This window comes from Streptopelia decaocto (assembly GCF_964273445.1).
Source record: "Streptopelia decaocto genome assembly, contig: HAP1_SCAFFOLD_1229, whole genome shotgun sequence".
Lineage (NCBI taxonomy): Eukaryota > Metazoa > Chordata > Aves > Columbiformes > Columbidae > Streptopelia > Streptopelia decaocto.
Window position 1 is genome coordinate 26,765 of NW_028116034.1, and position 15,100 is coordinate 41,864.

The 15,100-nt window shown below is 66.6% G+C and overlaps 1 protein-coding gene across 1 annotated transcript; it reads right to left on the reverse strand.

The window, feature by feature from the left end:
- Positions 1–4,334: 4,334 nt before the first annotated feature.
- On the reverse strand, positions 4,335–15,094 carry LOC309452429 (reticulon-3-like). Its single transcript, XM_082077054.1, has 8 exons — positions 15,061–15,094; positions 14,307–14,423; positions 12,842–13,052; positions 10,693–10,828; positions 7,950–8,019; positions 6,813–6,859; positions 4,613–4,671; positions 4,335–4,504 (listed from the first exon to the last, which is right to left on the reverse strand). The coding sequence occupies exons 1-8, from the start codon at positions 15,068–15,070 to the stop codon at positions 4,462–4,464; spliced, it is 693 nt and encodes a 230-aa protein (XP_081933180.1). The 5' UTR covers positions 15,071–15,094; the 3' UTR covers positions 4,335–4,461.
- Between the last annotated feature and the right edge of the window lie 6 nt (positions 15,095–15,100).

Below are 15,100 nucleotides of genomic sequence, written 5' to 3' on the forward strand. Positions count from 1 at the left end.
ATGACGTCACAGGGAATCCCTTCGCCGCCGCCGCCGCCGCCGCCGAAAACGCGTATTAATAGAAACGGGCGCCGCGCGGTTCTAGAAACGGCGTGAAACATCCGGGGCCACCGGCCCGCACCCCCGGTAACCCCCCCCGGGACCCCCCCACCCCCCCCCACACCCCCCCCCACCAGTAACCGGGGGGGGGGGTCCGGTAATTGGGGGGGGGGGTCTCGGTACCGGGGCAATGGGAACTTTCCCCTGAGGCTTCACCGGCACCGGGGGGGTCCGGTAATTGGGTAATTGCGGGGGGGGTCCGGTAATTGGGTAATTGGGGGGGTTCCCGGTACCGGCCCAATGGGAACTTTCCCCTGGGGTGTTACCGGCACCGGGGGGGGTCCGGTAATTGGGGGGGTGGGGTCTCGGTACCGGGCCAATGGGAATTTTCCCCTGGGGTGTTACCGGCACTGGGGGGGTCCGGTAATTAGGGGGGGGGTCCGGTAATTGGGTAATTTGGGGGGGGGGGGGGGTCTCGGTACCGGACAATGGGATCTTTCCCCTGTGGTTTTACCGGTACCGGGGGGGGTCCGGTAATTGGGGGGGGTGTCCGGTAATTGGGGGGGGGTGTCCCGGTACCGGGCCAATGGGAACTTTCCCCTGGGGCTTTACCGGCACCGGGGGGGGTCCGGTAATTGGGTAATTGGGGGGGGGGCTCTCGGTACCGGGCCAATGGGAACTTTCCCCTGGGGTGTTACCGGCACCGGGGGGGTCCGGTAATTGGGAAGGGGGGGGTGCGGTAGTTGGGGGGGGGGGGGGGGGTCTCGGTACCGGGGCAATGGGATCTTTCCCTTGGGGTGTTACCGGCACCGGGGGGGGTCCGGTAATTGGGGGGGGGGGGGTGTCCGGTAATTGGGGGGGGGGGTCCCGGTACCGGGCCAATGGGATCTTTCCCCTGGGGTCTTACCGGCGCCGCAATGCAGAGCACCGGCGAGTGTCCGGTACCGGGAGGTGCCACCCCGGCTTGTATTCCCGGTACCGGTGTGATGGGGGGGGGGGGGGGGGTGTCACGGTCCCCATCCCCCTCACTCCCGTGATGGTCACGTGGTGGTGGGGGGGGTGTCCCGGGGCCGTCACCGGGGGCTGATGTCACCGGCGGGAACCGGCGCTGAGTCACGGCGGGGCCACGGTGACCGGGGGAGGGCAGTTCCCACGCCTCTTCATTCATTCATTCATTCATTCATTCATTCATTCATTCATTCATTCATTCATTCATTCATTCACACTCCGCCTCCCGCTTCTCACCCCCCGCCCTTTTGCCCTCACGTTGTCCCGGGTGGCCCCGGTTCCGGTGTTTCCCGGTGTCCTCCGGTGTTCCCGGCACCGGTGGCTCCAACCCCTGCATTCCGGGGTCCCGGGATCCCGGTCGGGATCTCCCCGGTCCGGTGTTTGGGTCGTGATGTCCCGGGTGGGTTGTCCCCGGTGTCCCCTCCCCTGTCCCGGTGTCCCCATGTCTGGGTTCCGGTGTCCCGGCCGGGATCTCCCCGGTGTCCCCTCCCCGGTCCCGGTGTCCGGGTTCCGGTGTCCCGGCCGGGATCTCCCCGGTGTCCCCTCCCCGGTCCCGGTGTCCCGGTGTCCCAGTGTCCCGGTGTCCGGGTTCCGGTGTCCCAGCCGGGATCTCCCCGGTGTCCCCTCCCCGGTCCCGGTGTCCCGGTGTCCGGGTCCCGGTGTCCCGGTCCCAGTGTCCCCTCCCCGGTGTCCCAGTGTCCGGGTCCCGGTGTCCCGGTGTCCCGGTGTCCCGGTGTCCGGGTTCCGGTGTCCCGGCCGGGCTGTCCCCGGTGTCCCCTCCCCGGTCCCGGTGTCCCGGTGTCCGGGTTCCGGTGTCCCGGCCGGGCTGTCCCCCGTGTCCCCTCCCCTGTCCCGGTGTCCCCTCCCCGGTGTCCCGGTGTCCCGGCCGGGTTGTCCCCGGTGTCCCCTCCCCGGTCCCGGTGTCCCCATGTCCGGGTTCCGGTGTCCCGGCCGGGATCTCCCCGGTGTCCCCTCCCCGGTCCCGGTGTCCCCATGTCCGGGTTCCGGTGTCCCAGCCGGGCTGTCCCCGGTGTCCCCTCCCCGGTCCCGGTGTCCCCATGTCTGGGTTCCGGTGTCCCGGCCGGGCTGTCCCCGGTGTCCCCTCCCCGGTGTCCCGGTGTCCGGGTTCCGGTGTCCCGGCCGGGCTGTCCCCGGTGTCCCCTCCCCAGTCCCGGTGTCCCGGTGTCCGGGTTCCGGTGTCCCGGCCGGGCTGTCCCCGGTGTCCCCTCCCCGGTCCCGGTGTCCCGGTGTCCGGGTTCCGGTGTCCCGGCCGGGATCTCCCCGGTGTCCCGGTGTCCGGGTTCCGGTGTCCCAGCCGGGATCTCCCCGGTGTCCCCTCCCCGGTGTCCCCGTCCCGTCCCCACGTGTCTCCCCGGTGTAAACACGCCGCGTGTCTCCCCGGCGACGGCGTTCCATGCCGCTGACGTCACCACGTCCGGCGTCTGTTGTTTACGTCGCGCGGCAACCGCCGTGGCCTTGGCAACGGGGCGGGGCCAGGGCGGGAGGGGGGCGTGGTTTGCGCCGCGGAGTTCCCGCGCGTTTCGCGGGACGGGAGGGGACACGGGGGGACACGGGGGGACACGGGGGAGGGGACCCAGGCGTCCAGGCTCCTCATGTCCCCCTGTGTCACCCTCTTGTCCCCCCGTGTCACCCTGTGTCACTTCCATGTCCCCTTGTGTCCCCCCATGTCACCCAGTGTCCCCCCATGTCACCCAGTGTCCCACCATGTCACCCTGTGTCCCCTCCATGTCACGCTGTGTCCCCCTCTTGTCCCCCCATGTCACCCTGTGTCCCCCCATGTCACCCTGTGTCCCTCTCTTGTCCCCCCATGTCACCCTGTGTCCCCCCATGTCACCTCGTGTCCCTCTCTTGTCCCCCCATGTCACCTTGTGTCCCCTCCATGTCACGCTGTGTCCCCCTCTTGTCCCCCCCATGTCACCCTGTGTCCCCCCATGTCACCTCGTGTCCCTCTCTTGTCCCCCCATGTCACCCTGTGTCCCCTCCATGTCACTTCGTGTCCCTCTCTTGTCCCCCCATGTCACCCTGTGTCCCCCCATGTCCCCCTGTGTCCCCCCATGTCACCTTATGTCCCTCTCTTGTCCCCCCATGTCACCCTGTGTCCCCCCATGTCACCTTATGTCCCTCTCTTGTCCCCCCATGTCACCCTGTGTCCCCCCATGTCACCTTATGTCCCCCTCTTGTCCCCCATGTCACCCTGTGTCCCCCCATGTCACCTTATGTCCCTCTCTTGTCCCCCCATGTCACCCTGTGTCCCCTCCATGTCACCCTGTGTCCCTCTCTTGTCCCCCCATGTCACCTTGTGTCCCCCCATGTCACCCTGTGTCCCCTCCATGTCACCCAGTGTCCCTCTCTTGTCCCCCCCATGTCACCCAGTGTCCCCCCATGTCACCTTATGTCCCTCTTTTGTCCCCCCCATGTCACCTCGTGTCCCTCTCTTGTCCCCCCATGTCACCCTGTGTCCCCCCATGTCACCTTGTGTCCCTCTCTTGTCCCCCCATGTCACCTTGTGTCCCCTCCATGTCACCTTATGTCCCTCTCTTGTCCCCCCATGTCACTTTGTGTCTCCCCATGTCACCCTGTGTCCCCCCATGTCACCTTATGTCCCTCTCTTGTCCCCCCATGTCACCCAGTGTCCCCCCATGTCACCTTATGTCCCTCTCTTGTCCCCCCATGTCACCTTGTGTCCCCCCATGTGACCTCGTGTCCCTCTCTTGTCCCCCCATGTCACCTTGTGTCCCCTCCATGTCACGCTGTGTCCCCCTCTTGTCCCCCCCATGTCACCCTGTGTCCCCCCATGTCACCTCGTGTCCCTCTCTTGTCCCCCCATGTCACCCTGTGTCCCTCTCTTGTCCCCCCATGTCACCTTGTGTCCCCCCATGTCACCCTGTGTCCCCCTCTTGTCCCCCCCATGTCACCCTGTGTCTCCCCATGTCACCTTGTGTCCCTCTCTTGTCCCCCCGTGTCACTTTGTGTCCCCCCATGTCACCTTGTGTCCCTCTCTTGTCCCCCCATGTCACCTTGTGTCCCCTCCATGTCACCTTATGTCCCTCTCTTGTCCCCCCATGTCACTTTGTGTCTCCCCATATCACCTTGTGTCCCTCTCTTGTCCCCCCATGTCCCCCCATGTCCCCCCCATGTCACCTTGTGTCCCTCTCTTGTCCCCCCATGTCACCCTGTGTCCCTCTCTTGTCCCCCCATGTCCCCCTATGTCCCCCCACTTCCCCTCCATGTCCCCCCCAGTGTCCCCATGTCCCCTTCACACCCCATTTGTCACAAGAGTCTTTATTAAAGTGTCCCCCCCCACGCAGGGGGGGGGTGGGACGGACATGGGGGGACCCCACTATTGTCCCCTCCCCGGTTGTCACCTCGGGGGGTGGGGACACACGGCGGGGGTCACTGTGGCTTCGCTTTGGCACTTGGGAGCTTGGCCTTGAACCTGGGGGAGGCGGGGCGGGACACGGGGTGACAATGGGGGGACACGGGGTGACATGGGGAGCCCGGACGCCTGGGTCCCCCCCGTGTCACCCCCGTGTCCCCCCCTCACCTGGCTCGGAGGTGACTCAGGTGGTTTCTTCCCAGACTCACGTACTGGTCAATCTGGGCCTTGGGGACAATTGGGGACATGAGGGGGGGGCAGAGGGGGACCCTGTGTCCCCCCCTGTCCCCACGTGTCCCCAAACTCTCCAGCCCCCTTGTCCCTCCATGTCCCCTGTGTCCCCTGGTGTCCCCAAACTCTCCAGCTCCAGTGTCCCCATGTCCCCTGGTGTCCTCCTGTGTCCCCTGGTGTCCCCAGCCCCCATGTCCCCTGGTGTCCCCAGACTCTCCAGTCCCCATGTCCCCATGTCCCTGTGTCCCCTGGTGTCCCTGTGTCCCCCTGTGTCCTCCCATGTCCCCTGGTGTCCCCAGCCCCCTTGTCCCCCCATGTCCCCTGGTGTCCCCGTGTCCCCCCATGTCCCCTGGTGTCCCCAGCCCCCATGTCCCCTATGTCCTCTGGTGTCCCCAGCCCCCATGTCCCCTGGTGTCCCCGTGTCCCCCCGTGTCCCCAGCCCCCATGTCCCCTGGTGTCCCCGTGTCCCCTGGTGTCCCCAGCCCCCATGTCCCCTGGTGTCCCCATGTCCCCCCGTGTCCCCAGCCCCATGTCCCCTGGTGTCCCCATGTCCCCCCGTGTCCCCAGCCCCCATGTCCCCTGGTGTCCCTGTGTCCCCCCATGTCCCCTGGTGTCCCCATGTCCCCCCGTGTCCCCAGCCCCCATGTCCCCTGGTGTCCTCCTGTGTCCCCTGCTGTCCCCTCGTGTCCCCTGGTGTCCCCAGCCCCCATGTCCCCGGGTGTCCCCATGTCCCCTCATGTCCCCTGGTGTCCCCAGCCCCCGTGTCCCCAGGTGTCCCCATGTCCCCTGGTGTCCCTGTGTCCCCCCATGTCCCCTGGTGTCCCCAGACTCTCCAGCCCCCGTGTCCCCATGTCCCCCTGTGTCCCCTCATGTCCCCTGGTGTCCCCTGGTGTCCCCAGCCCTCTCCAGCCCCCGTGTCCCCATGTCCCCCTGTGTCCCCCATGTCCCCCCATGTCCCCTGGTGTCCCCAGCCCTCTCCAGCCCCCATGTCCCCTGGTGTCCCCATGTCCCCTGGTGTCCCCGTGTCCCCCCATGTCCCCTGGTGTCCCCAGCCCTCTCCAGCCCCCATGTCCCCTGGTGTCCCCATGTCCCCTGGTGTCCCCAGCCCCCATGTCCCCTGGTGTCCCCAGCTCTCTCCAGCCCCCATATCCCCTGGTGTCCTCCTGTGTCCCCTGGTGTCCCCAAACTCTCCAGCCCCCTTGTCCCCATGTCCCCTGTGTCCCCTGGTGTCCCCAAACTCTCCAGCCCCCGTGTCCCCATGTCCCCCTGTGTCCCCCATGTCCCCTGTGTCCCCTGGTGTCCCCAAACTCTCCAGCCCCCGTGTCCCCATGTCCCCCTGTGTCCCCCATGTCCCCTGGTGTCCCCTGGTGTCCCCAGACTCTCCAGCCCCCGTGTCCCCATGTCCCCCTGTGTCCCCTCATGTCCCCTGGTGTCCCCTGGTGTCCCCAAACTCTCCAGCCCCCATGTCCCCATGTCCCCCTGTGTCCCCCATGTCCCCTGTGTCCCCTGGTGTCCCCAAACTCTCCAGCCCCCATGTCCCCATGTCCCTGTGTCCCCTGATGTCCCTGTGTCCCCCTGTGTCCCCCATGTCCCCTGGTGTCCCCTGGTGTCCCCAGCCCTCTCCAGCCCCCGTGTCCCCATGTCCCCCTGTGTCCCCCATGTCCCCTGGTGTCTCCTGGTGTCCCCAGCCCTCTCCAGCCCCCGTGTCCCCTGGTGTCCCCCCATGTCCCCTGGTGTCCCCAGCCCCCATGTCCCCCATGTCCCCTGGTGTCCCCAGCCCTCTCCAGCCCCCGTGTCCCCTGGTGTCCCCCCATGTCCCCTGGTGTCCCCAGCCCCCATGTCCCCTGTGTCCCCTGGTGTCCCCAGCCCTCTCCAGCCCCTGTGTCCCCATGTCCCCTGGTGTCCCTGTGTCCCCCCGTGTCCCCTGGTGTCCCCAGCCCTCTCCAGCCCCTGTGTCCCCTGGTGTCCCCCCATGTCCCCTGGTGTCCCCGTGTCCCCCCATGTCCCCTGGTGTCCCCAGCCCCCATGTCCCCTGTGTCCCCTGGTGTCCCCAGCTCTCTCCAGCCCCCATGTCCCCTGGTGTCCCCGTGTCCCCCGGTGTCCCCGTGTCCCCCGGTGTCCCCTGGTGTCCCCATACCTGGTAGTGCCGGTAGAGCACGGGGAAGGTGAATGCGCAGATGACACCTTGACAGGGGGGGACATTGTCACACACAGTCCCCGTCCTGTCCCCCTGTCCCCATCCCAGTGATGTCCTTGTCCCCAAGCTGGTGCCACCCCCCCGGTGACATCCCTGTCCCCCTCCCGGTGCCACCGCTGTCCCCAAGCCAGTGCCATCCCCATTGCGGTCACCTCCCTGTCCCCCTTCCGGTGCCACCCCCTTGGTGACATCCCTGTCCCCCTCCCGGTGCCACCACTGTCCCCAAGCCAGTGCCACCCCCTTGGTGACATCCCTGTCCCCCTCCTGGTGCCACCGTTGTCCCCAAGCCGGTGCCACCCCCATTGTGGTGACCTCCCTGTCCCCCTCCCGGTGCCACCCCCTCGGTGACATCCCTGTCCCCATCCCGGTGCCACCACTGTCCCCAAGCCAATGACACCTCCATTGCGGTGACATCCCTGTCCCCCTCCAGGTGCCACCCCCTTGGTGACCTCCCAGTGCCACCACTGTCCCCAAGCCAGTGCCACCCACTTGGTGACCTCCCTGTCCCCTTCCCAGTGCCACCACTGTCCCCAAGCCAATGCCACCCCCTTGGTGACCTCCCTGTCCCCCTCCCGGTGCCACCCCCTCGGTGACATCCCTGTCCCCCTCCTGGTGCCACCGCTGTCCCCAAGCCAATGCCACCCCCTTGGTGACCTCCCAGTGCCACCACTGTCCCCAAGCCAATGCCACCCCATTGGTGACATCCCTGTCCCCCTCCTGGTGCCACCGCTGTCCCCAAGCCAATGACACCTCCATTGCGGTGACATCCCTGTCCCCCTCCCGGTGCCACCCCCTTGGTGACACCCCTGTCCCCTTCCCGGTGTCACCCCCTTGGTGACATCCTTGTCCCCATCCCGGTGCCACCACTGTCCCCAAGCCAATGACACCTCCATTGCGGTGACATCCCTGTCCCCCTCCAGGTGCCACCCCCTTGGTGACCTCCCAGTGCCACCACTGTCCCCAAGCCAATGCCACTCCCATTGCAGTCACCTCCCTGTCCCCCTCCCGGTGTCACCCCCTTGGTGACACCCCTGTCCCCCTCCCGGTGCCACCCCCGGTGCCGTCATTGTCCCCTACCGGCCCCCAGCAGCGTCACCCCGTTGCAAACGGCCCCCACGTAGGTCAGCAGGTAGAAGAAGAAGGCGAACTGGGACAATGACACAACACCCGCCGTGTCACCCTCCCTGTCACCCCCCCTGACATTGTCCCCAAGGCCACCAGCCTCCTCGGACCCCCAGGACATTGTCCCCATGTCCCCCCTATGCCCCAGTGTCCCCTTGCCCCCCATGTCCCCAGTGTCCCCCCACACCCCTGATGTCCCCAGTGTCCCCCATGTCCCCTCCATGTCCCCAGTGTCCCCATGTCCCCAGTGTCCCCCCCACACCCCTGATGTCCCCATGTCCCCAATGACCCCCATGTCCCCATTGTTCCCCATGTTCCCCCAGTGTCCCCATGTCCCCAGTGTCCCCCGTGTCCCCTGTGTTCCCCATTTCCATAGTGTCCCCCACATCCCCATGTCCCCAGTGTCCCCCCCATGCCCCTGGTGTCCCCATGTCCCCAGTGTCCCCCATGTCCCCATTGTCCCCCATGCCTCCAGTGTCCCCCCATGTCCCCAGTGTCCCCGGTGTCCCCCCACGTCCCCAGTGTCCCCCACATGCCCCTGGTGTCCCCATGTCCCCATGCCCCCCATGTCCCCAGTGTTCCCCCATGCACCTGTGTCCCCATGTCCCCGGTGTCCCCCCCACAGGCCTGATGTCCCCATGTCCCCAGTGTCCCCCCCATGCCCCTGTTGTCCCCATGCCTCTGGTGTGCCCATGTCCCCAATGTCCCCCATGCCCCCCACATCCCCATGTCCCCAGTGTCCCCCATGCCCCCATGTCCCCTCGTCCCCAGTGTCCCCCATGTCCCCACATCCCCATTCTCCCCACTGTCCCCACATCCCATTCTCCCCACTGTCCCCATGTCCCCATTCTCCCCAGTGTCCCCATTGGTGTCCCCATGTCCCCATTGTCCCCCATATCCCCAATGTCCCCATATCCCCATTGTCCCCCATATCCGCATTGTCCCCATATCCCCAGTGTCCCCGTGTCCCCATTGTCCCCCATGTCCCCATTGTCCCCATATCCCCGATGTCCCCATTGTCCCCAATGTCCCCATGGTCCCCCATATCCCCAGTGTCCCCATTGTCCCCCATATCCCCATTGTCCCCCATATCCCCCCATGTCCCCATGCCCCCAGTGTCCCCCATGTCCCCAGTGTCCCCCATTGTCCCCCATATCCCCAATGTCCCCATTGTCCCCCATATTCCCCCATGTCCCCAGTGTCCCCAATGTCCCCATTGTCCCCCATATCCCTGATGTCCCCATTGTCCCCCATATCCCCATTGTCCCCCATATCCCCAATGTCCCCATTGTCCCCCATATCCCCATTGTCCCCCATATCCCCCCATGTCCCCAGTGTCCCCATGTCCCCCATATCCCCCCATGCCCCCCATGTCCCCACATCCCCAGTGTCCCCCATGTCCCCACGTCCCCAGTGTCCCCCATGCCCCCCCATGCCCCTGATGTCCCCGTGCCCCCCACATCCCCATATCCCCCCATGTCCCCACATCCCCAGTGTCCCCCATGTCCCCAGTGTCCCCCCATGCCCCCCATGTCCCAGTGTCCCCCATATCCCGCCATGTCCCCACGTCCCCAGTGTCCTCCATATCCCCCATATTCCCCCATGTCCCCAGTGTCCCCCATGTCCCCAGTGTCCCCCATATCCCCAATGTCCCCATTGTCCCCCATGTCCCCATTGTCCCCCATATCCCCCCATGTCCCCATGCCCCCAGTGTCCCCCATGTCCCCAGTGTCCCCCGTTGTCCCCCATATCCCCAGTGTCCCCATTGTCCCCCATATCCCCAATGTCCCCATTGTCCCCCATATCCCCCCATGTCCCCAGTGTCCCCCATGTCCCCCATATCCCCGATGTCCCCATTGTCCACATTGTCGCCAATGTCTCCATGGTCCCCCATATCCCCAATGTCCCCATTGTCCCCCATATTCCCCCATGTCCCCAGTGTCCCCCATGTCCCCAGTGTCCCCCATTGTCCCCCATATCCCTGATGTCCCCATTGTCCCCCATATCCCCATTGTCCCCCATATCCCCATTGTCCCCCATATCCCCAATGTCCCCATTGTCCCCCATATCCCCATTGTCCCCCATATCCCCCCATGTCCCCAGTGTCCCCATTGTCCCCCATATCCCCCATGTCCCCACATCCCCAGTGTCCCCCATGTCCCCATGTCCCCACGTCCCCCATGCCCCCCCATGCCCCTGATGTCCCCGTGCCCCCCACATCCCCATATCCCCCCATGTCCCCACATCCCCAGTGTCCCCCATGTCCCCAGTGTCCCCCCATGCCCCCCATGTCCCAGTGTCCCCCATATCCCCCCATGTCCCCACGTCCCCAGTGTCCTCCATATCCCCCATATCCCCCCATGTCCCCACGTCCCCAGTGTCCCCTATGTCCCCATGTCCCCCATATCCCCGATGTCCCCATTGTCCACATTGTCGCCAATGTCCCCATGGTCCCCCATATCCCCAACGTCCCCATTGTCCCCCATATCCCCCCATGTCCCCATGCCCCCATTGTCCCTCATATCCCCAATGTCCCCATTGTCCCCCATGTCCCCATTGTCCCCCATATCCCCCCATGTCCCCATGCCCCCAGTGTCCCCCATGTCCCCATTGTCCCCATTGTCCCCCATATCCCCCCATGTCCCCACATCCCCATGTCCCCCCATGTCCCCCCGCCCCCCCCCGCGGTCCGGGTCACCTTGAGGGACTCGGGGACGCTCTGGACCAGGAAGAGGCGGGTGAGGGTGCGGGTGGCGGTGACGAGGTGACGCGCCAGGCGCCGCGCCCAGCGCCGCTGCTGCTCGGGGCTCAGCCCCACGGGGGCCTCCTGCGCCCTGCGGGGACATGGGGACACCGTGGGGACATGGGGACATGGGGGTCATGGGGGACACTGGGGACATGGGGACAGCAGGGCCATGGGGGGAACCTGGGGATATGGGGGTCATGGGGGACACTGGGGACATCAGGGGCATGGGGGACACTGGGGACATGGGGACACTGGGGACATGGGGACAGCAGGGGCATGGGGGACACTGGGGACATGGGGACACGGGGGACATGGGGGGGATACTGGGGACATGGGGACATCAGGGACATGGGGGGGAACCTGGGGACATGGGGACAGCAGGGCCATGGGGGGACACTGGGGACATCAGGGGCATGGGGGACACTGGGGACATGAGGACACTGGGGACATGGGGACGCTGGGGATATGGGGACATCAGGGGCATGGGGGGACACTGGGGACATGAGGACACTGGGGACATGGGGATGCTGGGGATATGGGGACATCAGGGGCATGGGGGACACTGGGGACATGAGGACACTGGGGACATGGGGATGCTGGGGATATGGGGACATCAGGGGCATGGGGGGACAGTGGGGACATGGGGACATGGGGGGGAACCTGGGGACATGGGGACACTGGGGACATGGGGACACTGGGGACATGGGGGGACACTGAGGACATGGAGACATTAGGTGCATGGGGGGGACACAGGGGACATGGGGACACTGGGGACATGGGGATGCTGGGGATGTGGGGACACTGGGGACATGGGGGGACACTGGGGACATGGGGATGCTGGGGATATGGGGACACTGGGGATATGGGGACATCAGGGGCATGGGGGACACTGGGGACATGGGGACACTGGGGACATGGGGATGCTGGGGACATGGGGACACTGGGGATATGGGGACATCAGGGGCATGGGGGGGACACTGGGGACATGGGGACACTGGGGACATGGGGATGCTGGGGATATGGGGACAGCAGGGGCATTGGGGACACTGGGGACATGAGGACATGGGGATGCTGGGGATATGGGGTCACCAGGGGCATGGGGGGGAACCTGGGGACACTGGGGACATGGGGACACTGGGGACATGGACAGGAACCTGGGGACATGGGGACACGGGGGCACTGGGGACGTGGGGGGGGACATTGGGACACTGGGGGCATGGGGGACACTGGGGGCATGGGGACACTGGGGACATGGGGGGGAACCTGGGGATATGGGGGTCATGGGGGACACTGGGGACATGGGGACACTGGGGACATGGGGACAGCAGGGGCATGGGGGGTGTGGGGGACACTGGGGATGTGGGGACATGGGGGATATGGGGGACAAGGGGGACAATGTGGACAATGGGGACATCGGGGATATGGGGACAATGGGGACATGGGGACAATGGGAACACTGGGGATATGGGGACAATGTGGATATGGGAGACAATGGGGATATGGGGACATGGGGGACAATGGGGATATGGGGGCATGGGGACACCAATGGGGACACTGGGGAGAATGGGGACATGGGGACAGTGGGGAGAATGGGATGTGGGGACATGGGGGACACTGGGGGACACTGGGGATGTGGGGACATCAGGGGCATGGGAGGGACATGGGGGACACTGGGGACGTGGGGATGTGGGGACATGGGGGACACTGGGGACATGGGGGGCATGGGGGACACTGGGGACATGGGGATGTGGGGACATGGGGGACACTGGGGACATGGGGATGTGGGGGGCATGGGGACATCAAGGGCATGGGGGACACTGGGGATATGGGGACATCAGGGACATGGGGGGGACACTGGGGACATGGGGACATCAGGGGCATGGGGGGGACACTGGGGACATGGGCATGCTGGGGACATGGGGACATCAGGAGCATGGGGGGGACACTGGGGACATGGGGGACATGGGGGGGACACGGGGGACATGGGGGTCATGGGGTCGCCAAGAGCATGGGTGCCAATGCCACCCCCCATGCTGTGCCCCACGTGTCACCCCATTGGGTGACAACGCCCCCCCCTTGCTGTCCCCGCGCTGTCACTCACGGGCAGGGCTGTCCCGGCGCCGGGTGTCTCCGCAGCACGCGCAGGGTGAGGCGGCGCAGGCGCAGGGTGCCGGTGACGGCCAGCGCCGCCAGCGCCGCGTGCGACAGCACGGTGACCGCGCCGAACCGCGCCAGGCAGCCCAGCGTCCCCAGCGTCCCCAGCAGCGCCAGCGCCGACCGCCCCGGCGCCTCCCAGTACAGCAGCCGCCACACTGCGGGGACACCAGTGCTCCCAGTATCGCCCCAGTGCTCCCAGTAGCCACCCAGTGCTCCCAGTAGCCACCCCAGTGCTTCCCGGTATCTCCCAGTGCCCCCCAATATCCACCCCAGTGTCTCCCAGTATCCACCCCAGTGCTTCCCAGTATCTCCCAGTGCCCCCCAATATCCACCCCAGTGCCTCCCAGTACATCCCAGTGCCCCCCAGTACCCCCAGTGTCCACCCCAGTGTCTCCCAGTATCCACCCCAGTGCCTCCCAGTATCTCCCAGTGCTCCCAGTGCCCCCCAGTATCCACCCCAGTGTCTCCCAGTATCTCCCAGTGCTCCCAGTATCCACCCCAGTGTCTCCCAGTGCCCCCCAGTATCCACCCCAGTGCCTCCCAGTATCTCCCAGTGCCCCCAGTATCCACCCCAGTGTCCCCAGTGCCTCCCAGTATCTCCCAGTGCTCCCAGTATCCACCCCAGTGTCTCCCAGTATCCACCCCAGTGCTTCCCGGTATCTCCCAGTGTCTCCCAGTATCCACCCCAGTGCTCCCAGTATCCACCCCAGTGCCTCCCAGTGCATCCCAGTGCCCCCCAGTACCCCCAGTATCCGCCCCAGTGCTCCCAGTATCGCCCCAGTGCTTCCAGTAGCCACCCCAGTGCTTCCCAGTATCTCCCAATGCCCCCCAGTATCCACCACAGTGTCTCCCAGTATCCACCCCAGTGCTCCCAGTATCCACCCCAGTGCCTCCCAGTGCATCCCAGTGCCCCCCAGTACCCCCAGTGTCCACCCCAGTGTCTCCCAGTATCCACCCCAGTGCCTCCCAGTATCCACCCCAGTGCCTCCCAGTGCTCCCAGTATCCACCCCAGTACCCCCAGTATCCACCCAGTGCTTCCCAGTATCTCCCAGTGCTCCCCAGTGCCCCCCAGTATCCACCCCAGTGCCTCCCAGTATCTCCCAGTATCTCCCAGTATCCCCCCCAGTGCCCCCAGTATCCACCCCAGTGCCCCCCAGTATCCCCCCCAGTGCCCCCAGTATCCCCCCCAGTGCCTCCCAGTGCCCCCCACCCACCTGTCCCCTCCATGGCTCCCGCGGGTGCTGCTGGGAAGGGGGGGGGGACACTTTGGGGGGGGGGGGGTGTCACCCCTATTTTTACCCACCAATCCCGCCCGGACGCCTGGGTCCACCCTGCAACCGGACCCCCCCCCCCGCCACCTGTCCCCACCCCCCCGCAACGTCCCCGAGACTCCTGATTGGTCGCTCACCCCATCCATCACCTCCCAGCGGGCTCGCTGACTGGTCGGGAGGAGCTGGGGGCGGCTCCGGGATTTTGGGGGGGGCCGGGGGGGGCGCGGGGGGTGGTGTGGGCGGGGGGGGGGGCCCTGCGGGGTGACAAGGGGAGTGGGGGGGGGTCAGGGGACACTTGGGGACCCCTCTGTTGTCCCCGACCCCCCGAGATCCCCCCATTGTCCTCAACCCCCCCCGCCACGGGTCCCCCCATTGGTCCCTGGGGGGGACCCCCCTATTGGTCCCGACCCCCAATTGACCCCGCCCACCCCGGGTCCCCCCATTGGTCCCGACCCTCCAATTGACCCCGCCCACCCCGGGTCCCCCCATTGTCCCCAACCCCCCGTATTGTCCCCGACCCCCCCCCCCCACCAGGGTCCCCCATTGTCCCTGAGACCCCCCCCATCACCCCAAATTAACCCCCACCCCGGGTCCCCCCATTGCCCCTGAGACCCCCCCCGGGTCCCCCCATTGGTCCCGACCCCCCAGTTTTCCCCACCCCCCCGGGACCCCCCCATTGGTCCCGACCCCCCAATTGTCCCCGCCCCCCCCGGGCCCCCCAATTGGTCCCGCCCCCCCAATTGTCCCCGCCCCCCCCGGGACCCCCAATTGATCCCGACCCCCCCAATTGTCCCCGCCCCCCCCGTTCCCCCATTGGTCCCGACTCCCCCTGGGACCCCCGAACCCCCCACCCCCCAAATTCCCCCCCCAATGTATGTCCCCCCCCCATACCCAGTCTCATGGGGGGCTCCTCAACTTCCGGCCCCCCCCA